Here is a 25,105-nt window from a genome sequence, read left to right as displayed (position 1 = left end):
GGCCTTTACAAATGTAAATCCTCCCCACTCCACCAAGAGTGTCTTTCCGCCGTCCACCTAACCTTCGTAACCTCTTGGTTGATCCCTATGAAATCCCCAAACCACCTTCCCTACCCTCTGGCTCCTACCCCTGTAACCGCCCCTGGTGTAAAACCTGTCCCATGCACCCTCCCACCACCACCTATTCCAGTCCTGTAACCCGGAAGGTGTATACGATCAAAGGCAGAGCCACGTGTGAAAGCACCCACGTGATTTACCAACTGACCTGCCTACACTGTGAAGCGTTCTATGTGGGAATGAACGGCAACAAACTGTCCATTCGCATGAATGGACATAGGCAGACAGTGTTTGTTGGTAATGAGGATCACCCTGTGGCCAAACATGCCTTGGTGCATGGCCAGCACATCTTGGCACAGTGTTACACCGTCCGGGTTATCTGGATACTTCCCACTAACACCAACCTGTCAGAACTCCGGAGATGGGAACTTGCCCTTCAGCATATCCTCTCTTCTCGCTATCCGCCAGGCCTCAATCTCCGCTAATTTCTAATTTCAATTTGCCGCCGCTCATACCTCACCTGTCTTTCAACATCATATTTGCCTTTGTGCTTCCGCCCCGACTGACCTCTCTGCCCAAACTCTTTGTCTTTACAAATGTCTGCTTGTGTCTGTGTATATGCGGATGGATATGTGTGTGTGTGCGAGTGTATACCTGTCCTTTTTTCCTCCTAAGGTTAAGTCTTTCCGCTCCCGGGATTGGAATGACCTCTTACCCTCTCCCTTAAAACCCATATCCTTTTGTCTTTCCCTCTCCTTCCCTCTTTCCTGACGAGGCAACCGTTGGTTGCGAAAGCTAGAATTTTGTGTGTATGTTTGTGTTTGTTTGTGTATCTATCGACCTGCCAGCGCTTTTGTTTGGTTAGTCAATATACCAAACAAAAGCGCTGGCAGGTCGATAGACACACAAACAAACACAAACATACACACAAAAATCTAGCTTTCGCAACCAACGGTTGCCTCGTCAGGAAAGAGGGAAGGAGAAGGGAAGTTCCCACGTGGAATGTTTCCCTCTATTATATATATATATATATATATATATATATATATATAGAGAGAGAGAGAGAGAGAGAGAGAGAGAGAGAGAGAGAGAGAGAGAGAGGGCGAACTTACTAAAATCCATAATCAGTCAAACTATTTTTTAATATCATTTGAGACATTTCATGGTTTAATCTCTAATTCTTAGGTATTTTCAGTCTACAGTTGGTCTACAATATCTGCATAGGTGTCCATTTGAGTGATGACATAATGTTACATCAGGATGCTGCCACTACCTTTTAGTTTCATACTATCCGTACATACTCTCAGTTGTTAGCTATGGAATTTCTTTTATGAGGAACAAATGCATAAAATACGAAGACAATTTTCAGACTAAAGAAAATGGCTGCAAGAAATTAAGATTATACAATAAATGTCTTGAAGAGATTACAGAGATTATTAAAATGATCTTATTTAACCCTCTAACCACGGGTGATCTTCCTACATTTCTTGTATAAAATCACAAGACATTTTTATGCAATAGTACGAATAGTATTTAGGATAGGATTATGGAAATACAAGAAAAGAACTGAAAACTTACTTTAGAGTTTATTTTTAAGTGACATTTAATGCAAATGATATGGGAAACACTGAAATTGCATTCAACATTATGAAAGAAGAATAAGCTTATTGATAAACTTTCTAAGTGTTATGTACCTTAAATCATGTTCAATACACAAGCTTGGGCATACGGTTACAGAACTGCTGCCATCAGAAGGTATATGTGTAAGTATGTGAGAGAGACTGGAGAATGTGTAAAATGTAACTCTTGCTGTTTCAGACAGCAAAATACTTCCTACGACATTCCAGAGTAAAAGAAAAAGAGTTGACAGGAAAATAGCAGCTTGCTATGTTCCACAGAAACAGAAAAGTATTTGACAGGAAAATTATGACTTCTAATATGCGAACAGAGCAGAAGTTATGTGCAACACAATAATCACAGGCCCCACGAAATTGTCCAAAAAGAGCTGAATCTACATGTTCTCATTGCCCATGACTGGAGGGTTAAACAGACAGTGAAAAGTACTTATCAGGCAACAGCTTTTACATAGTGAAGGGCTACTTAGATATTACAGAACAGGAATCTCACAAAAACTGTAACAATTTTCACCTATTTTTTCTCAAAAATCATACACTAAAGCTTTTTGTTGTGTGATAATATCTTATCCTTTTTATATGCTTAGTATCTCACTCATTATGGAGGGATGTTGACTCAGTTTATCAGGCAAGGAAAATGAAGTTGCAGTATACAAAGTGGAAACCAATCACCACCACCACCACCACCACCTTCTTCTTCTTCTTCTTCTTCTTCTTCTTCTTCTTCTTCTTCTTCATGGCCTGATTTCAGGAGATTGTGTAGTGTGTGCAGGAGTGATTGGTGTTGAGACATGAATGAAAATGTAGCACTAGATTTTTACATCAAGAAATGACTTCTTTGGAAGAATGTCTAAACAAAACAATATTGTGCACTAGGACTAAATGAACATGATGTGCTATTTTACGCAGATTGGCCTTTTGTTAAGAAGGATGGAGGCTTTAATTCCCATTCTGCCATTCTGATTAATGTTTTCTGTGTTTTCTCTAATTACTTGAAAAAAATGCTGGGAAGGTTGCTACTACAAAGCCATGGTCAACTACCTACCCCAACCTTGTGAAATTTTTTATTTGCGCACAAGACTTACGTAAGTGGTGTGTTTGCACTATTTGTAAAAATTAAAAATGAGCTTAAACAGACAACCTATTTTGGAGGATTTTATTTTTTTCTGATTATGAAACGAACACTTACATTTGGTCCACATATCAGATATACCAATAATTCTACATCTAATCATAATTGTGTAATTTGTATCTTGCCAGTCAACACCTTTCATATTACAGCTATGGATAACTTCTATTTCATTCAACATCAGTGCTACACAAATTGGTTATTATGTAATATGGTTATGCAATACCCTGCTCATAAAATATTCACATTTAGTGACAAAATCCAGGTATGAAGGTTGTAAAGGCAATGGATGAAGGAAGTGGAGGGGGAAAAACAGAGATGCACAGATACCAACAGAAGGTGAGGGTTACATCTATGCAGCAGTGATGTGAAATTATGTGGAAAAAGCAGTAATTAGGATCTGAACAAGAGCACATGAACTACTGTTGAATATGAAAAACAAGTCATTTGCAACTGAAATAATCATTTACTACAAAAGTGAAAAACTGAATTCAAATGATAATTAACTCATCCTTGAAAAACATCAGTTCATTTGATGAAAAATCACGCACAAACAGTATCATATAATCCTTCACACAGACGTACCTCAAGCTTGGTTCTATACCGCCAAGGTAGATGACTGTACGTAGTTCACGGGTCTGGATAACCTGCCCTATTGGGTCAAGAAATTTGCGAAATTCAGCGTCTGTCAATGGGGGCCTTGGTGGAGTGTTCAGGAATGCTGGTTGTTGATCTTCAACTAAATTTAAAGCACGTTGCACCATATTAAATGTTCTTTCCACTTGGTTCATTATTATGCCTGGTAGCCTGTTTTGCAATTTTGTTTCTGAGAGAGCAACACGATTAGTGTCAGCTGACCCAGGGGTCTCCCATTCATCTGAACTTTCCTCAAATGGTTTCATATCCACTTGAAGTACCAAGCACGGTTCAGAAGCACTGTAAATGACAAGCCACACAGTGAAATTATGGACTTAGAGCTATCATATGTGCAGTCAACATATAAATGATCTAAATAAATAAAATAATTATTATGTTAGAAAAGTCCTTGGTGAAATATAAAAAATTAAGAAGTACTCTCTCTCTCTCTCTCTCTCTCTCTCTCTCTCTATCTCTCTCTCTCTCTCACCTCCTGTACAGTGACAGTGTTCCCTGGATGACTGCATCATATCAGCACCACACTGCCTCACAACTTAGAAAGGATTTGTGACAGGTTGAGTGGGTGGAGAAAAGAGGCCAATAGCAATAGCAGGTGGGAGGGTTTGGGAAGTGTGACTTAACAGGGAGAGGGGGGGGGGTGAAGAGGCAGCATGCACATGGGATAAAAATGTGGCACATTGTGCAGAGTGTACCACTGGCATGGAGAAATGGATCTGGACGAAGGAGGGTATACAACAAAGGAGGGGGGATACTGAGGAGAGGAGGGTGTGAGTGTAGGATAAGGGCTGTTAAGCCTGTGGAGCAGGAGTGGAGGCTGAGATGGGGCAAGGCCTGCGAGAGATTGAGGCCAGGATCATCACAGTCTATGGATGTGTTGCAAGGATTATTCCAATCTATGGAATTCAGATAAAATGGTGTTGGAGGGAAGGATTCAGATGGCACAGGTAGTGAACCAAGCACAGAAACCTATCATTCTTCAGTAGTTTTTCTGTCATGGCTGCTCTTGCGTGCAGTTTGGCAGTGACCATCATTAATTTGGGTGGACAGATGATTTGTATATAATGTTGTGGGCAGACACAGAGAGAGAGAGAGGGAGGCAGATACAAAGCAAGACCGATGGAAGAAGGAAAGAACAAAAAAGGATGTCAAGATGACAATGAGAGAATATGTGGCAAGAGATCAAAGGTAGTTTAAGGAAACTGGCAGGGATCTATGTCAGTGTACTATGTGAAGAGCTAAGTACATAAAAAGTGGGCCACAAAAAAGGAAAGGAGCAGTGGAGTTGGTGGGAAAGGATATGTAAGAGTTTCTGCTCCTGTGCATAAGCTATTTTATGTCCTCTGGACCAACTTTTATGTCTGTTTCAATGGGGTTTCAGTTGGAACATGTTTTTACATGGTGTAGCTATCTCCCATGGCAATGCAGGGAGGAAGTAAGGATACATTCCAACTCTCTGGCAACATCTGTTACTTCAGATTCAAGTGCTATGGGTCACAGGCTCAGCCATGACATGTTCCCACATCACAATATTGGAAAACACAAACAGATAGGCCAGGATTGCTTGAAAATGTTATACATGCATTTAAGCAAATGTATTAACAAACATCACACAGCCTAAAAGAAAAAATCAACTTTAAATAAGAAAGCTGACAAAAGCTATTGGATCTAAAGCTACCTGAACATGAATGAAGGTAGCAGCTTTCAGCCATCCCTATTTTTAGTAGCTGATATAGTAATATGTAAACTATGGAATGTGTGGTCTGTAGGCCTCATTCATAATTTACTTTATTTTCCTTGACTCTCTGTTTGTGCACTGATCTTGGGGAGGAGAGGGGATGGAGGCCTCCAGATGACTCAAGTTATGCAACTAATCTCCAGTATATAGTCAGCACTCATTTGACATGTGTGCATTTGTGGTAATTCCTACCACGTGATGCTATTGTTAGATAAATTAGGAAGCACTGATCAAGCTCTAGGTGAAGATGATTAGAACAATGGAAAATCGAGGAAGGAATATGAACAATATTCAAAAAGATAGATTGTTATTCACCACACACAGGCGACAATGAGCTGCAGACAAGCACAACAGACAGACTGCTATATATCTGAGTTTCCGGTCAAAAGGCATTCTTCTAAAGTTGAAAACAAACAAACACACACACACACACACACACACACACACACACACACACACACACACACAAAATTCACACAAGCACAACCCACATTTGCATGATCAATGTCTCTGGATACTGAGGTCAGCAATGTGCCTGATGGGAGAAGCAATTTGTGGATGGTTGAGGTAAGGAGGAAGCTGGGACAGTGAGGGGAAGGTACAGCAGGGGAGGGGAGGCGGGAATGTGTAGTTTTGCTTACAGGTGAATGCAGGGGTAAGCTTTTAGGTGCAGTCACAAGGTTTAAGGGAGGGGAAGGAGTCAGTGGGAGGGGATCATGCAAAGGGGAGTAGGAAAGAAGAGAAGTAGAGCACAGGAAATAAATCTAGTGGGCATGCTGGTGGAATACCAGGCTGTGTAGTGATGCAGCGTGAGCAGGGAAGGGGCTAGGCAGTTGAAGGATGGGGACTAGTGAAGGTTGAGGCCAGAGGGTTCCACGAATGCAGGATATATTGCAGGTAGAGTTCCCATCCATGCAAATCAGAGAAGATGGTGTGGTAGAAAGGATTCAGATGGCACATTCTGCGAAGCAGCCATTGAAGTGCATCACAATATGTTGGGCAGCACATTCACCAACAAGCTGGTCATCTGTCTCTTGGTCATTGTTTGTTAGTGGCCATTCATGTGGACAGACAGTTCGATCACATGATTGCTTTCGCGGCAGTCCTGCATATAAGGGAACAGGTTATGCCAGTGACAGGACTGGAGTTGGTGGTGTTAGGAAGATGCATGGGGCAGGTCTTGCATCTGCACCTGTTGTATGGATATGAGCCATGAGGCAATGGGTCAATAGCAGGGGTGGAGTAGGCATTGACAAGAATATTGCATAGGTTTGGTTTGTGGCAGAATACCACTGTGGGAGGGAGGGATCAGGAGGAGGAGGGAAGGTCTTTAAGATGTCCAGCATGACTGAATTTGGGTGTGGGGCAAAAGGTAAGGTCTTTGCAAAAGACTATTACTTTTGTGGGACCAAGGATTTTGGAGGAAAAGATCATGGCTGTGTTTCAAAACTGCTTAGGTTCTGAATTCTGTATTGCGATGGGAGTGAATTTCTGAGGGTGTGATAAGTGTGGTACATATGCGAGGCAGGGTTTGTCAGCTACGCGTGGATGTGGGGAAAGCTTGGAGGCTGTTGTACAGGGTGTCTGATGCGTCACTCCCTATTTTTAAATAGAGATAATTTCTTTATTTATGAACCAATTCCCCCCATGAACCAATAACCTTGACATTGCTGGGGAGGCATGCATGCCCCAGCGATACAGATAGCTGTACCATGGGTACCCCACAATGGAGGGGTATCTGTTGAGAGGCACAAATGGCTCTAAGCACTATGGGCCTTAACAACTGAGGTCATCAGTCCCCTAGACTTAGAACTACTTAAACCTAACTAACCTAAGGACATCACCCACAACCATGGCCGAGGCAGGATTCGAACCTGCAACCGTAGCAGAAGTGCGGTTCCAGACTGAAGTGCCTAGAACCACAGCATGTTGAGAGGCCAGGCAAACGTGTGGGTCCAGAAGAGAGGCAGCAGCCTTTTCAGTAGTTGCAGGGGCAACAGTCTGGATGACTGACTGACCTGGCCTTGTAACATTAACCAAAATGGCCTTGTTGTGCTGGTACTGAAAATGGCTGAAAGCAAGGGGAAACTACAGCTGTTATTTTTCCTGAGGGCATGCAGCTTCACTGTACGGTTAAATAATGATGGCATCTTCTTGAGTAAAATATTCCAGAGGTAAAATAGTCCCCCTTTCAGATCTCTGGGCGGGGACTACTCAGGATAACGTCGTTATCAGGAGAAAGAAACTGGCATTCTACAGATCGGAGCATGGAATCACAGATCCTTTAATCACGCAGGTAGGTTACAAAATTTAAAAAGGGAAATGGATAGGTTAAAGTCAGATATAGTGGGAATTAATGAAGTATGGTGGCAGGAGGAACAAGACTTTTGGTCAGGTGAATACAGGGTTATAAATACAAAATCAAATAGGGGTAATGGAGAAGTAGGTTTAATAGTGAATAAAAAAATAGGATCGAGGGTAAGCTACTACACACAGCATAGTGAACACATTATTGTAGCCAAGATAGACACGAAGGCCACGCCTACCACAGTAGTACAACCTTATATACCAACTAGTTCTGCAGATGAACAGATTGAAGAAATGTATGACAAGATAAAAGAAAGTTTTCTGACAGTGAAGGGAGACGAAAATTTAATAGTCATGAGGGACTGGAATTCAATAGTAGGAAAAGGAAGAGAAGGAAAAGTAGCAGGTGAATATGGAATGGGGGTAAGAAATGAAAGAGGAAGCCACCTGGTAGAATTTTGCACAAAGCATAACTCAATAATACTTGGTTTAAGAATCATGAAAGAATGTTGTACACATGGAAGAGGCCTAGAGACACTGGAAGGATTCAGATAGATTATATAATGGTAAGACAGAGATTTAGTAGCCAAGTCTTAAACTGTAAAATATTTCCAGGGGCAGATGTGGACTCTGACCACAATTTATTGGTTATGAACTGTAGTCTAAAACTGAATAACTGCAAAAACATAGGAATTTAAGGAGATGGTACCTGGATAAACTGAAAGAACCAAACGTTGTGGAGAGTTTCAGACAAAGCATTAGGGAATAATTGACAGGAACAGGAGAAAGAAATACAGTAGGAGAAGAATGGGTAGCTTTGAGAGAATGAGATAGTGAAGGCAGCAGAGAATCAAGTAGATAAAAAGACGAGGGATAGTAGAAATCCTTGGCTAACAGAAGGGATGAAAGGAGAAAATATAAAAAATGCAGTAAATGAAACAGGAAAAAAGGAATACTAATGTCTCAAAAATGAGATCGACAGGAAGTGCAGAAAGTCTAAGCAAGGATGGCTACAGAACAAATGTAAGGATGTAGATCCATATATCACTAGGGGTCACACACATACTGCCTGAAGGAAAATTAAAGGGACCTTTGGAGAAAAGAGAACCACTTGTATGAATATCAAGAGCTCAGATAGAAACCAATTCTAAGCAAAGAAGGGAAAGCAGAGAGTTGGGAGTATATAAAGGGTCTATACAAGGGTGATGTACTTGAGGGCAATATTACAGAAATGGAAGAAGATGTAGGTAAAAATGAAATGGGAGATATGATAGGTCTTTCAGTGCTCTGTCAAATTCTTCACACACTAAGTCGAAACAAGGCCCTGGGAGTAGAACTACTGATAGCCTTGGGAGAGCCAGCCCTGACAAAACTCTTCCATCTGGTGAGCAAGATGTACGGGACAGGTGAAATACCCTCAAACAACAAAAAGGTGAAGACTATTTTTTATTTTTGTGTTAACACAATATTAATTTTGATACATTTAGATATTATACGTACAACAAATCAGTTATATTACTTAATGGTGCACCAACAATCTACACTTTCATGTATTGTGCATGGATGAGATGGTCGATAACAGTGTGGCTCATAAGTCAGAGCACATGTGGTTTGGAAGGTGACAGATGAAAAACAGGAAATAGGAGAAAGAAAAGGACAGATGCCGAGTAAAGTAATATGTTAGACAATAATAACAAAGGAAAACAGCACTTGTTTTGGCATGGAAGAAAAGCCACTAGGCAAAATCAAACAATGGGCAATCCAAGTGTGAATAATGACAATATTAGGAAAAGGACAGATTGCTACTCACTGTATAGAATAGACATTGAATTGCAGACAGGCACAACAAAAAGGCAGCTATCCCTTTCAGTTTTTGGCCAAAAGGCCGTCTTCTAAACTAGAAAACACATACATGCATTCACATAAGCACAACTCATGCACATAACCACTGCCTCTGGCCGCTGAGGCCAGACTGCAAACAGTAACTGTTCAAATGGTTCAAATGACTCTGAGCACTATAGGGCTTAACTTCTGAGGTCATCAGTCCCCTAGAACTTAGAACTACTTAAACCTAACTAACCTAAAGACATCACACACATCCATGCCCGAGGCAGGATTCGAACCTGCGACCATAGCGGTCACGCAGTTCCAGACTGTAGCACCTAGAACTGCTTGGCCACTCCGGCCGGCTAAACAGTAACTGTGCCTGATGGGAGATGCAATCTGTGGGTTGTGGGGTAAGGAGGAGGCTTGGGCAGAGAGGAAAAGGGATAGAAGGTTAGGAGATGGGGAAGGTGTCGTGCTGCTTGTGGGAGCATAAAGGAACGTCGTGGGGACAGGGTAGAGCTGGTAGATGAAGTCGGGAGTTTTGACGGATGAGGGGGTTGTGGGAAAGGAAGCAGAAAAGAAGAGAAGTAAAGGAGGCAGAAAAAAATTAACGGGTGGATTTGTGGAATAGAAGGTTGCGTAGTGCTGGAGTGGGTGCAGGCGAGGGGATAGGTGGGTGATGGACAGAGACTAGTGAAGGTTAAGGCCAGGTGGGTTGAGGGTATGTAGGATATATTGCAGGAAGAGTTCCCACATGCACAATTCAGAAAAACTGGTTTTGGTAGGGAGGAACCAGATGGCACAGTTGTGAAGCATGTCATGCTGGGTAGCACATTCAGCCAGTGGCTGGTCCAACTGTGTCTTGGCCACAGTTTGTCGGTGACCATTTATGCAGAAAGACAGCTTTTTGGTTGTCATATCTACTCACTCACATGCAGCCTACATTACTGTTTTTTTTTTATTTTTCACTTTGATCTCCTTGTGTTTTCACATAAATTTTAGTACATTTTCACATTTCAGTACTGGCCTTACACCCTCAGGTTTCACCTTTTTTTCTCCACATGGCATCCGTTCAATCCCTTTTGTGTTTTTTCCATATTTTGTTTATTTTTACAAGCTTTTGCACATATTTCTACATTATTTACATATTTTGTTCCTTCCACCCGTGCCGATACAGAAAAGTTTTTTTTTTTTTTATCGCTAGCCAGAACCCAGTCCAAAATAGTGTTTCCTGTGTTATTACTTAACTCATGGGATTCCCGCCCCAAATGGTCATACCATCACATAACCACTCTCTGGCTGTAGATCCCACTTTCACAATGGCTTCATCTGTTCAGCCTTCATCAAACTAGTCCTGGAAATTCACTCCCTTGCAACACCACCTCTACATCTGTAAAATTCCTCTGTTCTGCTATCCCAAATCCCTGCATCCCACATTTCACATAGAAACTCTTGCCCTCCAGGAACTAAAGCAGCATGCACACTTCCACCTCAATAACTTCTCCAACCCATTGAACTCCTACATCTGTTTTGGACTCCCACTATCCACCTCCTAGAACAGCCTCCAAACTTCCCCCATATCCACTCATAGCTGACAAACCCTACCTCGCAGACCAACCACATTATCACACTACCATACAGAATCCAGAATATAAGTAGACCTGAAACATAGCCATGAACCTTCCCTATCAAAGCCTTAGTCCCACAGAAGTAACAGTCCTTTGGAAAGCCCTTACCTTTTGCCCCACACCCAAATTCTATATGTTGAACTTCTTAAAGATCTTCCCTTCTCCCCCCAGACACTTTTTCACCACAAACCCTACCAATGACACTCAACCCACCCAAAGCTAATGTTGAACCTTGACTGACACACTTCACTCCTCCATCCAACTGTGATCCACACCCAATGCTTGCAAATTGCCCCCTGTTCACATTCGAGAATTACTTAACCTCAAACCTTACATCATCATTTCCCAAATATCTCAGAATGGAAACTATCCTTCCATCTGCAGAAAGAACCACAAACCATCACCTAAAAATTGAACCTGATCTTATAATCTCGAGTGCTGAAAAAGGCTTCCTCACTGTGGTTTTCAACAACAGGAATCACCTGGTGGAGGGACACTGCCATCTGTCAGATTCATCCACTTACAAACCTTTCCACAGTGACTTCATTCCAGAAATCCAACAGGATTTCAAGTCCTTCCTTCAAATCCTTAGAACCATCCCAGAATCCCCCCCCTCCCTCCCCCCCCCCCCCCCTCTCTCTCTCTCTCTCTCTCTCTCTCTCTCTCTCTCTCTCTCTCTCTCTCTCCCCCCCCCCTCCCTCTCCAACCTCTCCTCGTACTCCTATATGCCTCCTGAAGTCCAGGAAACAAACCATCCAGGATGCCCCATTGTGGCCAGTTACTGTGCCCCCTGAGAGAATCTCTGCTCTCATGGAGAAACATCTATCCCCATATAAAAAATGTATCAATCATTTTTACACGGCCCCCTGCTCATTTCAGTTGATGCCAACTATATCCTCACCCACAATTACTTCACCTTTGAAGGTACCACCTATAACAAATCTGTGGTACGGCAATTGACACAGGCATGGCACCACCCTATCCAACCTATGCATGGGTCACCTAGAGGATTCCTTCCTAATTACCAGACTCAGGTTCAGATTCACTGACATCTTTGTGGCCTGAAATAAAGGTGAGGCCACCCTATCCAAAGTCTACCAGAAACTCAACATGTTCTCTCCTATTTGCTTCACCTGGTCCTCATAAACCCAACAAGCCTTTCTTTAATGTTGAACTCCACCTCAAAGATAGCTACATCAGTACCACCATCCATATCAAACCAACCAACCACCAGCAACACCTCCACTTGGACAGCAGCCACCCATTCCATACCAAGAAGTCCCTTCCACACAGTCTAGCCACCCATGACCATTGTACCTGTAGTGATGAGCAGCCCCTCTCCAAATATATCAAGTGTCTAACTGAGGCCTTCACAGGCTGAAATTACCCTCCCACCCTTGTATAGAATCAGATAGCCTGAGCCTCCAGTCACCTACCACCTCCCACATTTCCACCATTCAGCCACAAGTGAGTACTCTCCTCATGACTAAGTATCACCCAGCACTGGAGCAACTGAATCACATTCTCTGCCATGGTTTCAACTACCTCTGATTGTGCCCTGAAATGTGGAATATCTTACCCACTATCCTTCTCAAACCTCCCACAGTGGTATTCTGCCATCCACTGAACCTACATAATATCCTTTTCTATCGATACTCCACACCTGTTCCCAACCCCATGCCTCATGGTTCATATCCCTGCAATAGACCTAGATGCCAGACCTGTCCCACAAATCCTCCTACTACCACCTACTCCAGTCTGGTCATAGGCATCACCTATCATATCAGTGGTAGGTCTAACTGTGAAAGCAGTCATGTGATCTACAAAGTAAGCTGCATCCTCTGTGCTATCTTCTACATGAGCACGACAACCAACAATCCGTCTGTCCACATGAATGGCCATTGACAAACTGCGGCCAAGACACAGATGGACCATGGACCAGCCAATTGCTGAACATTCTGTCAAACACAACATGCTGGATTTCAATGTTTCACAGTCTGTGCCATCTGACTCATTCCTACCAAGACCACGTTTTCTGAATTGTGCAGATGGGACCTCTCCCTAAAATATATCTCACATTCCCACAACCCCATGGCCTCAATCTTCCCCAGTTCGTGTCCTTCACCCAACTATCCCCTTCCCTGCTCCCAGCTCAGCACTACACAGCCTTCTAGTTCACCAAAACTCTCATTACTTTTTTCCCTCTTCCACTTCTCTCCTTTTCCACTCCCTTTCCCCATCCCCTCCCTCAAACCTTCCAACTGCACCTATCAGCTCTACCCTGTCCCGCCACCTCTCTGCATGCTCCCCCAAGTAACACTACACCACTTTTCACCCCATACCCTACTATCCCTCCCTCGCCCTACCCCAGCCTCCTCCTTACTTCCAAAACCACAAGTTGCTTCTCCCAACAGGCATTGTTGCTGTTCGCAGCCAAAGACAAGAAGGCCTTTTGACCAAACGATCAAGTGTATAGCAGTCCTTTTGTTGTGTCTGACTCATTGTCACCTCTACATGGTGAGTAGTAAACTACCCTTTTCACGGTATTGTCAAAGATGTAGAACAGGTTTTCGAGGAATGAGAAGCGGGTTCAGAAACAGACCAGAGCAAGGATTCAGCTGTCGATGGGACATAGTCCCCAGGTGATTGTGAAATACAAAATTAAGTTTATTATAACAGTGTACAAAACCTCAGTGAGGACAAGATACACATTTTAAAAATGTAACAGGTATCAAAGATGTATAGCCTGACTAAAAAATTGTGATGGATTCCAGTGGAAGAAGATTGATGCTGACACCATCCAGCCAGCCACATTTGACAAGACACTGCACATACTACTGGAACAAGCAACACACTGAGTATGTGGCACTTGAGAAAGACCTAAGAAGGGTTGGTGGCCAGTCATACCATTTGACTCCCTGAATCATCAATCACAAAGTTATTTTAAATGAAATATAACAAACTTTGCAGTTCACCGAACATCTTTGAGCGCAATGCCTTAGCATCCTACTTGTGAGGTAAACCAAAAGGCACGGTATTGAAACTTTTGCAATCATAATGAGCAGATACTACTTCCTATCTCTACTAGCATCTTCAAGGTTTTATAACAGACTGATGAGAAAGGACAAACAGAAAAATTATCAGTTTGTCATTTTTAATAAATTTTTCAAAATTTCATCAAAAGTTTTTGCAAGGTTTACTCTCCTGAGCTGACGAAAAACTAGATTTCCTGAGAATTATCCCCTTAGTACCATATTTATCATTGGACTCTCAAAACTATGTGACAACAACTTATACATTGCCTGACTATTACATTTTCTATTAACATAACTTGAAAATATATGCTGGTAAATAACAAGGAGGACTGCCATTTGAAGTCAGCAGTTCACCTATTGTGGTTAGAAAGCTCTCTGCAACATAGGTCAACACAGATGGTAATCTAAGTATGAACAATTAGTTCTCATATGTCGCACTGCTAGAAGAAATGTTTGACAAGAACCTCAGCATCGTTGTAACATTGAAAATAACATATTAGAAATTTCTACAGCTTTTGGCAATGTCAAAGACCAGAATGTAAAACTGAGCACTTTTTATTTCCCTTAACACTGAAAAACCCACAAGTCTTCATCTCTCATGAAAGAAAAAAAGTCACACTCATTTGTACAATGTGTATTAATGTTATGATTAATAATGATAGGGAGAAAACAAACAAAATTATAATACTGCGTACCACAACAAAAACAAAAATGCAGTTGATGATAATCACCAGATGTGTGAAATGTAGTGTTAACAGGAGATAGCCCTTGGTTGGCTTTGATTTCATGCTTAATACAGATGGATCAATGCACAATTTTTCCCTAGAAAGGATATAACACTTGAGAGATAGTGACATTTTCAAAAGAAATTTGGTGAGAAGTTGGTGAAAGATCATGTAATTCATTATCAGTAGCAGAATGTCAAAATGAGAAAATTCGCAATACCAAAATACTTCAGGTAACTCTAGCCAAGCCTATTCCACATAACTGTGAAATCAATAATAACCAAGAAGTTGCAAAAAATCATGAATGAAAACCAACTCAAAGAAAATACTGAGGGTATCATAGATAAAAGTTTAGATAAATCAGAAATAAATTCAAACAATGAAAACATTCCAGCAGGATCTAGTTGGTAAAGACATGATACATGGCAAACAATGAGGAATAGCTGAAGCTTCAAATTCTGTAACTGACAGACTAAAACAGAAAATACTTTACAAGCATTCAAAATTGGAAAGTCATCAAGAACTAGTTGTCGATTTTTCGACATTTATTTATGCCTTAAACTGTTATTTGTGAAACACATTTTAAAAACTATCTCACAAGTCTGAATTGTTGCCAAATATTTTCTAGTTTCTATTCTTTATCTTTTTCTGTATGTTTTCAGTAAGTTGCCTACCCTTTTCTGAATCTGCCAGCAAAATTTATAATATATGCCACTGATACAGGCAACAAATAATTCTGCCCAAAGGGAATTTTAACTCTGTGGTGGACTTTATACAAAGAACAAACCATTACTTGTAATTCAGAAAATATAAGTTTTTATAGTTTGAATAATATACACAATTAACTCACTAATATATGCTCCATCTTAGTTACTGCATCCCAACTATTAACAAATTATACATTAATGCAATAAACAACAAACAAGTCCTCTCAGGTATTTGCCCATCACCAAGTACTTTTCGTATTGTGAGTTCTGGACTAATATTTTTTCATTACTAAGCTAGATCCTGCTACAATAGGTTTTCTAAGTTACCTTACTACAGACAACATTACTGAAGTTTCAGTGCCATTATTTGTGATGGTTAGATGAGAATAAATTTCTGCGTGCATGGGCTCACAAGGAATATTGGGTGGACCAGGAAAGTGTGTTTTGCGGGGCAAGGGCAAGGGGGACGGGCACAGGGCGAGGGGGACGGGCAGAGAATCAGGGATGGATGAATGGTTTGATGTAGAAATGGACCAAGCTAAGTGGTCATCAGTCCGTTGTTCCATTGAACTAAGTCCATGGGGTAAAACGGAAAACAAACAAGACACACCACAGGAGTTCTAGATGGAAAAAAAACACAAAGCTGAACACACTAGGGACAACAGAAGACAAGTAAAGCACAGACATACAAGAAACAGGCAGAAGAGATTAAGACAGTACAGCAGATGTCCTGGGCTGGCTGATCACGAGGATATAAAAAGATGAGCCAGCCACTCTGCAACATATTAAAATCTCTTAACATAAAAGTACTAGGGTAGAGAGCACAGGGGGACAAAGGACAGGAACTAAAACTTAAACTGAAGAATAAAAACCAGCATCACGTAGAAAATGTAAAACAAATTTAGCTGTGGAGGCATCGTCTCCTACAATCAAAGGAAGAGAGTCAGGGAGATTAAAATTCCGTCTTAGAGCAGCTAGATGTGGACAGTCCACCAAAAGGTGGACTACTGTTAAACGGGGACCACAGTGACAACATGGTGAGGCCTCATGACAGAGAAGAAAGCCATGCGTCAGCCAAGTGTGGCCGATGCGAAGGCGGCAGGAGGACCACAGAGAGATGGCGAGGGCACGAGAAATGGCCACCAGCACGGCAGTGAAGACACTGCAGCTATTCGGCAAGGAGCGCTGTTCGATACGCGCCGAGTGAGCATAGGTAAAGCCTATGCACCCATCAACCAGTGAGAAGTCGGTGTAGATGACTCCAGAACCCTGGGACGTGTCAAGGGTTGATAATAAGTGACTGCAGAGTGCCTCAGGAGGAACACAGTCCTTTTGGAATTGCAAAAGGTCCAGCCGTAGTTTTGGCGGAGGCATATACCACGGAGGCATATGTGTATGGCCCCGCATGAAACACTGTGAAGGAAATGATTAGAGTTCAGACAACAGGGAACGGACATGTACAGCGATTGTTATCCTTGACTGAGGCCACCGTTCCAGGAGATGAACCACTGTGTTTCGAAACAAAACACAGTAATTCGGATGCTGAGGCGAGCTACGGCTCCTGATGTGCAATGGAGGGACTCCAGCCTCCACTAGTAGACAGGCCACTGGACTCGTTCAAAAAGCGCCTGTCGCTAGACGGACCCCACAGTGGTGCACAGGTTCAAGCAACTTCAATGCTGAGGGCGCTGATGAACCATACACTACACTCCCATAGTCAAGTTGTGACTGAACTAGGGCTTTGTAAAGCCATAGCAATGTAGAGCTATCTGCTCCCCCAAGTGGTGTTGCTCAGGCAGCAGAGGATGTTAAGATGCCGCCAGCACTTCTGCTTAAACTGATGAATTTGTGGAAGCCATATTAGCTGAGCATCAAAAACCAGTCCTAAAAAATACAAAGACAATAATTTTTCTGTTTCTCCCTTCTCATCAGTCTGTTATAAAACCTTGAAGACTACTCATAGTGGATGGCCATCACGAAAAAGTGCAGGGTCAGGATGGACTGTCCATCGCCGACAGAAGTGCAAAATGCAGGTCTTGTCGGCAGAGAAGTGGAACCCGTGGGTGAGAGCCCATGACAGCACATTCTAAATTGCTCACTGTAGTCGGTATTCAGCAACACCAATGGTGAAGGAACTGAAGTAAATGCAGAAATCGGCAGCATATAAGGAAGGCGACACTGATGGCCCTACAGCTGCTGCTACGCCATTTATAGTGACTAAAAACAGTGGATTGCTCAATACAGAGCCCTGCAGGACCCTATTTTCTTGGATATGGGAGGAGCTAAAGGAGCCTCCAGCTTGAACACGGAAGGTACGGAGGAAGAGAAAGTTCCATATAAAAATCGGGAGTGAGCCACGGAGGCCCCACTCATGCAGCATGGCAAGGATGTGGTGGCACCAGGTCGTGTCTTAGGCCCTCCGTAAATTAAAAAAGACGGCTACCAGATGTTGGCGTCTGGAAAAAGCTATTTGGATGGCAGGCTCAAGGCAAACCAAATTATCTGTCGTTGAGCAGCCTCGGTAGAAACCACCCTGGGATGGAACCAGAAGGCCCCGAGACTCCAGGAGCCAACACAGCCTTCGGCTCACCATTCGTTTGAGTAATTTGCAGAGAACGTTGGTGAGGCTAAGGGGCGGTAGCTGTCCAATGCTGCAGGGTTCTTCCCAGATTTCAACACTGAGATGAAGATGCTGTCTTGCCACTGGAACGGGAACACTCCCTCGCCCCAGATGCGATTCAAGACATATAGAATCTGTTGCAATGAGGCCACAGACAGATGTTTGAGAAAATGGGAGTGAATTCTGTCAGGGCCTGGAGCAGTGTCAGGACAACGGGCAAGGGTACTGAGGAATTCTCACTCAGTAAAAGGAGCATTGTATGTACGGCTCAGGGCAGTGCAATATAAAAGACAAATGCTGTCGTTCTGCCCACTCTTTCAAGGAAGGAAAAGCCAAGTGATAATTGGCAGATGCAGAACTCCGAGCAAAATACTCGGCGATTTCACCTCAGTTGGTGCACACTGTCTCATTGACTGAAATCCCAGGCACACACAGCGGGATCGGGTAACCATAAAGGCGACGAATCCAAGTCCACACCTGGGAGGCAGGGATACAAGAACCAATGGAGGACACATTGTTCCTCACACTCTTGCTTCCACCATTGTATCAGGTGATGGGCACGGAGCAGCTTAAAAAGAATGAGAGTCTCTAACGATGGATGCCGCTTATGTCATTGGAGGGCCCGCCTACACTCTTTGATGGCCTCAGCAATATACAGCGACCAATAAGGCACATTTTTACGCCGAGGGCACCCGGAAGAAAGAGGAACCACGCGTTCTGCAGCTGGTAATGATCGATGCAGTGATCTGCTCGACAACCACATTAATAGTGCCATAAACGGGAGTGTCACAATGACAGCAGATGTGAAAGCCTGCCAATCTGCCCTATTAAGGGCCCACTGTGGCAGACGTCCAGAAGTGTGACGTTGGGGTAGTGACAGGAAGATAGGAAAGTGGTCACTACCACACAAGTTGTCATGAAACCTCCAATGGATGGATGGTGAATGTCCTGGGTTGAAAAGCGAGAGTTCAATGGCCAAATAAGTGTCATGAACCACCCTGAAGTGTGTGGGGTCTCCTGTATTTAAGAGGCAGAGGTCGAGCTGAGAGAGATGATTCTTGACATCTCTATCCCGGCCAGTAATCATGGCAGCACCCCACAAGGGGTTATGGGCATTGAAGTCCCCCAAAAGTAGGAATGGTGGGGGTAGTTGAGAAATCAGAGCAGCCAATTCATTAAGAGATACTTCACTATCCAGAGGAAGGTAGACGTTGCAGATGGTAATATCCAAGGTTGTCCTTATCCTCACAGCAACAGCCTCTAAAGCTGTATGAAGAGGCACCGATTCACAGTAAACAGAGGTAAGTTACAGTCAGTCCGATTTCTATAAAAACCCCGATAGCCACAAAGGGCAGGGGTCCACATTTCTGGGAACCAGTTTTCTTGGAGGGCAATACAGAGAGCAGGTGCTGAACTCAAAATCTGTCTTAGTTCAGTCAAGTGGTGGAAAAAACACTGCAATTCCACTGGAGAATGACGTCATGATCAGGCTGGAAAGACAAAGTGCTCAAGAAGGCACGTTACAACTCAGGGTCACCTGCTGCCACCAACTGAGTACCTGTGCGAGTGACATCAATTGAGTCTGAGGGTCCGGCGAGATCTAAGTCCTCAGCGGATGCCAGAATCTCCACCTCATCCTCAGACACAGAGCTTGTAGGTTGTGGTGGGGTGGGTGCCACCACAAGTTCCTTGGGCTTTGAGGTCTTCTTCTTTGACTTTCCTCGCTGCTCCTTGGGTTTCACTGGTTGGGAGGGCTTCACTGATTCAGTCTCCAGGACTGAAGAGGATCGTGGAGCCCTACGACCAGCTGCTTGTAGGCACTTGTGCCACTGGCGGACATCATCCTTCCCACTGGTGGAAACCTGAGAGAGGAGGGACCCAACGGACCCCTTGCGAGTGAAAGGAGCTGAAAAAGTTGGGCGCCTCTCCGGCTTAGAAGCAGGGACGGACGTCCCCGATGGGAAGGAGAGAGAGGGGGGGGGGGGGGGGGGGTGTTGCTCCTGTGCTAGGTGGCGCAGCAGCAACAGGGAGGGTAGTGCCCCCCATGGTCAAGGGGGAATGTGTAGTCTTACGGCTCGGGGAGCCGAATGGAATGCACTAAACTGTTGGGGCTAACACTGTTGTCATAGTGGTGACGTATGAGGAAGTCATTCGCATTGGATGGAGTCGTTATATTTCCTCTTAGCCTCAGTGTAGGACATTCGGTCCAGTGTCTTATTCCATGATTTTCCACTCTTTCTGTAAGATCCTGCAGTCTGGCGAGCAAGGTGAATGATGCTCTCCGCAGCTGACATAGATCGGAGGTGGAGTATTGGGATGTGATGAGCATCTGCAATCTCGACATGGGAGGCTGGAAGTACAGCAGGAAAACATATGGCCAAACTTCCAGCACTTAAAGAACCACATCGGGGGAGGTTCAAAATGGTTCAATTGGCTCTGAGCACCATGGGACTTAAATTCTGAGGCCATCAGTCCCCTAGAACTTAGAACTACTTAAACCTAAATAACCTAAGGACATCACACACATCCATGCCCAAGGCAGGATTCAAACCTGCAACCCTAGCGGTCACATGGTTCAAGACTGTAGCACCTAGAACCACTCGGCCAACCAGGCCGGCTCGGGGGAGGGATATAGGGCTTGACGTCACAGCGGTACTCTATCACCTTGATCTTCTTGGGTAATGTATCACTCTCGAAGGCCAAGATGAAGGCACCGGTAGCAACCTGATTATCCCTCAGAACCCGATGAATGTGTCGGACAAAATCTACACCTCACCGCTCTAAATTGGTGCGCAGCTCATCATCAGACTGCAAAAGAAGGTCCCTATGGAAAATAATACCCTGGACCATATTTAAACTCTTATGGGGCGTGATGGCAACTGCAACATCCCCCAACTTCTCACGACTGAGTAACCATTGTGACTGGGCAGAGGGTGCTGTTTTTATCAATACTGATCCAATACTTAAACTTGTCCTCTAAATGCTCTACAAAGAACTGAGGCTTCACGGACACAAAGGATTCCCCATCAGCTCTCGTACATACTAGATACTGGGGCGAATAAGTCTCGCCATCAGTCTTAGCCTTTTGTTCCTCCCATGGTGTGGCCAGGGAGGGGAACAATTTGGGGTTATCCGTATTTGCATTAAATTGAACCCTCGAATGCTTAGAGACTGTTGGTGGCTGGCCACCAGCAAGAGATGATGTACCACACTTCATTGCCCTGATGCCACCCACTCCGACCGAGGGACCTCCCCACAGACACCATCCAGCCACATCAAGGGCCACTTGGCAGGAAGGCCATTGCCGGGAGTCCCGATGCCCCAGGGAGATAGGCATCTACTCCTTGGCATTCATGGGGAGTTAACGGCACACGCATCAGCAGAGCGATCCCTGAGTTGTCAGGGGGCTGCAACCAACAGGGTACATGGAGCCCCACCACAACGGACCGGCTACCGGGCTGGATATTAGGTGCAAGGGAGTCCATGGTCGTCACCTCCGCAGAAAGCAACACTGTAGTACATGGTAGAAATAGCTCCCAGGAATGTATCCTCACCTAAGAGATGGAGAATGAGCGGGACTGCAATGCGGCGACGAGAAAGCTGGCTAAGGGTCTCAATGCATGAGGGACACAATGCACCATGTAAAGTGCCATTCCCCAATTGGCTTGCTCTTCGGAATAATTTTGAAATATGGAGGTCAAACCACAGCCCGAGAGCCAGGGCACGGCTCGAGTGTTAGGGGATGGTTAGCAACATTTTCAAAAATAACAGGTCATCTTACCCTAAAGTGAAGAAATGATAGATCTGAAAAGAAAGAAAAGAAAGTGAGTGAACCACAGCTTTGATATCCTTTTAAAGTGGGTGCCCATGGGAAAAGTTGCAGGACCAGTTGGCACCAAAATCAGAACAGCCTACACTAACTAAATAAATTTTGCCATAGTGCAGGATAAGTAGAAAAATCACATACATACTATTTATCATTGGGACATTGCATGCTAAACACTGTGGAGTTCCTACCAATCCTTCTGATTGATGAGAATGTTAATTATTCACATTTACAGCACACATTATACAGTTTAAATTAATATCAGTTTGCAGACATATTTAGCAGCAATTTTGCATCATATTATGATCTGAATGAATAACAGCTGGAACTACTTTTCCTTTAAATTTAACATAAATAGCCAGTTTTAAAATACCAAAGAAACAAACCTGATAAATGCAGCATCTAGATCCCAGTCAGAAAGCAAAGGTAAATAGGTCTCCTCTCCACAGTCATCATATGCTCTGTAGCACACTGTGAAATCCCTGAAGGTAGATACAAAATACAACTTAATTCAGAGTTAGGATTAACAGGAGCAAATACAAAGTCTATATATGGTGTACATTTGCCATGAATAACAGGAATGCAGCAGAGCTCAAGACAAAATCATTGTCAGCGTCGCCATTTCCATTTTTCTTCTCATAAGCCAGGCAGTGTACTCAAAAGTAATGAAAATGAAAAATCCATCATAAAGTCAATATGATTTCTATTGAAATATAATGCATCCCAAATCTTGTGTTGGATAAAATTACCTCTCAAATTTGATGATAGAATGTATGTGTTATCCAACCAAATGACCTATTTCTCTACAAAACAAATTATTTTGTCTTAACTTACTTTTGTATGCAAGACACAAAATCATTTTCTGCCTTATTTATTCATTTCAGTAATAATGTTCACAAACAAAATCGTCATCCTCATTGTCATAATCATAACAAAAAATAATTTGGGAAAAATCAACCTATGTAAAGCAAATTTGCAAAAATTTACACCAATGGTTTCCTTAAATGCATGATTCAGAAACTGGCTGTGCCATTAGCATTTATGTTGTAAATGGGAATAAGATTGGGCTGTAATGTCCTCTTGATGATGAGGTAATTAAAGACAGACCTCAAGCACAAAATGGGCTAGGCTACAAAGGGAAATCAGCCATGTCATTTTCAAATGAGCTACTCTGATATTCCCCTTAACTAATGTAGGGGAACACTGGAATAACTAAATAAGGATGGCAGGACGAGGATGTCAGTCCTCCTCCCAAATTCAAGTTCAGTGTCTTAATCACCACATCAGATAACATGGCATTACTGTTATAGCAGAGTTGATTTCTCAGAATTCAGCTAGGGAGCTAAGAGTTGCAGCTGTTTACATATGGATTACATTATGGATCTTGCAGTACTTGCAGAACACATACTGATCAAGGCTGCCCCATTTATTTACATTTATTTTGCATCTACTTAGTCTCTAAACTACTGAGGCAGCAAGGGAGGGATACAGCCAAGCCAACTATTCCAAACTGTGAAAGGAATTTTTCCCTAATTCACTTCACATGAGCACAAAGTTTCTCCAATAAGGCATTGGCTAATTTCCTACCTCTCGCTTCAACTATACTGAGTGTTTACACACAAAGCCTGTATTAACGGATGATAGAGTTTACTCTATAAAACAATATGGAATTACTGGTTTTTCTCAAAGATAAAATTCATCACTGCATATCTTGTATTTATATTTTGAGTTTAAATCTGTTGTCTCAGTAAGGATTATGGTATTTTAGGTGTACATTCACTCTACAAAAAAACACATGTATAAAATATTGTAATCCAAGTTGATTAACATGTGATATTCTGTTATTAAGGTTACCACCCCTTGAAACATGCAGTCAAACAAAACCACCTTGAAGAAGATCACATGCAACAATGACTGAAACATTGGTAGTTTAACATGCTGACAATGTGATCACAAACCCAGAAAAATTTTATTGACTGTGTAAATTGCTATGGAAGCCTACGTTTATAAGCAGTCAATATGTTTAACACTGTAAAACAATGTGTTGCTATTAGACATCAATACATTACAATGTTTTCTTTGCAAGAGAATTAAGGAGACTGCCAGATATCACTATTTATCAAGGCAGTTATTAGGTCATCCAAGTAGTAGCAATCACAATAAGTTCTGTCTGACTTTCCAAATTCAGTACTACCCAGTAATACAGGAAGCAGGCATGCAGATCATTCTGGTAAATTCCATCCCCCCTCAACACTGAAACTTTCAGAAAACAAACTGGTCCAACTGCTCTAAAAACCTAGATACGATCTTGGGATGGATTTGCCCATGATCAATAACTGTGACAGATTCATGTGTGCAGTCGCAACATAGCAAGAAAGTCTACTCCCAGAGGATACCAAAAGGAGAACATTTCTGGGTGGCTTCAGATTGGTGAGAAACTGTATAAGGACTTCCTCACAACTGTATCACAAGAAATAGCATTCTAACTGATGCACAGTCTTGATGCTAAGCCCCACCAAAAATGACTGGACACAGTTGAAGAGAGACCAATAGCCTTTGCAGTCTGGTCCCTTCAACCCCCACAAACCAACAAACCGACCAACAGTTGAAAAACTTGACTTCAAACAATTAAGCGGAAAACACTGGTCTCCTTTACGCAATTTGGGAAGTGGAAAACTAGTAACATGTAATAACAATCTCGTGAAACCAAATACATTTGATGCACACATTGTCTCAACATCTAAACCATTTATTTCGGCCCTCAATGCCATACAAGTGAAGTGAAACCTGAGATGCATTGTGGCAGATTGTTCACACCGTAGTCCATATTCTTTCCCATTCACTCCTGAAGATGTTCCAATAGTTTTTGAAGATAATAAATCTGGTAAAGCTCCAGGCTATGACGGCATATGCCCAGAATTCCTTCTGCATTGTGTCAAGTATGTTAAAATGTGGGCAGCCCACCAATCTTCTGCAAACAGAATCCATTCCACAACTTATGAAACACAGGAAGCTCTTTTGTATCTTAAAACCAGGAAAACCCAACAAAAAATCACAAAGTTACTGTCCTATTGCCCTCCTGAGTATGATGTACAAATTACTTGTGAGGTCGCCATATCCAGAAACAGCTAAAGACCCCTGCTGTACTTATTGATCTGTCTGCAGCTTATGATTCCATGTGGTGGCAGTGAGTTGTCTGTCAGTTGCTCTGTGTGCTA

General features: G+C 42.9%; 1 protein-coding gene across 1 annotated transcript in view; it reads right to left on the bottom strand.

Moving 5' to 3' along the window:
- The window catches only part of LOC126162192 (uncharacterized), a 112,292-nt gene that overhangs the window by 60,653 nt on the left and 26,534 nt on the right, over positions 1-25,105 (bottom strand). The window contains exons 3-4 of the mRNA XM_049918520.1: positions 22,274-22,369; positions 3,406-3,756 (exon numbers count right to left, since the gene is read on the bottom strand). Of these exons, the coding sequence (XP_049774477.1) occupies positions 3,406-3,756; positions 22,274-22,369 (447 nt within the window). The remainder of the gene's footprint in view (positions 1-3,405; positions 3,757-22,273; positions 22,370-25,105) is intronic.

The sequence above is a fragment of the Schistocerca cancellata genome, chromosome 2 (assembly GCF_023864275.1).
Source record: "Schistocerca cancellata isolate TAMUIC-IGC-003103 chromosome 2, iqSchCanc2.1, whole genome shotgun sequence".
NCBI lineage: Eukaryota > Metazoa > Arthropoda > Insecta > Orthoptera > Acrididae > Schistocerca > Schistocerca cancellata.
This window is presented reverse-complemented; position numbering and strand designations above follow the sequence as displayed.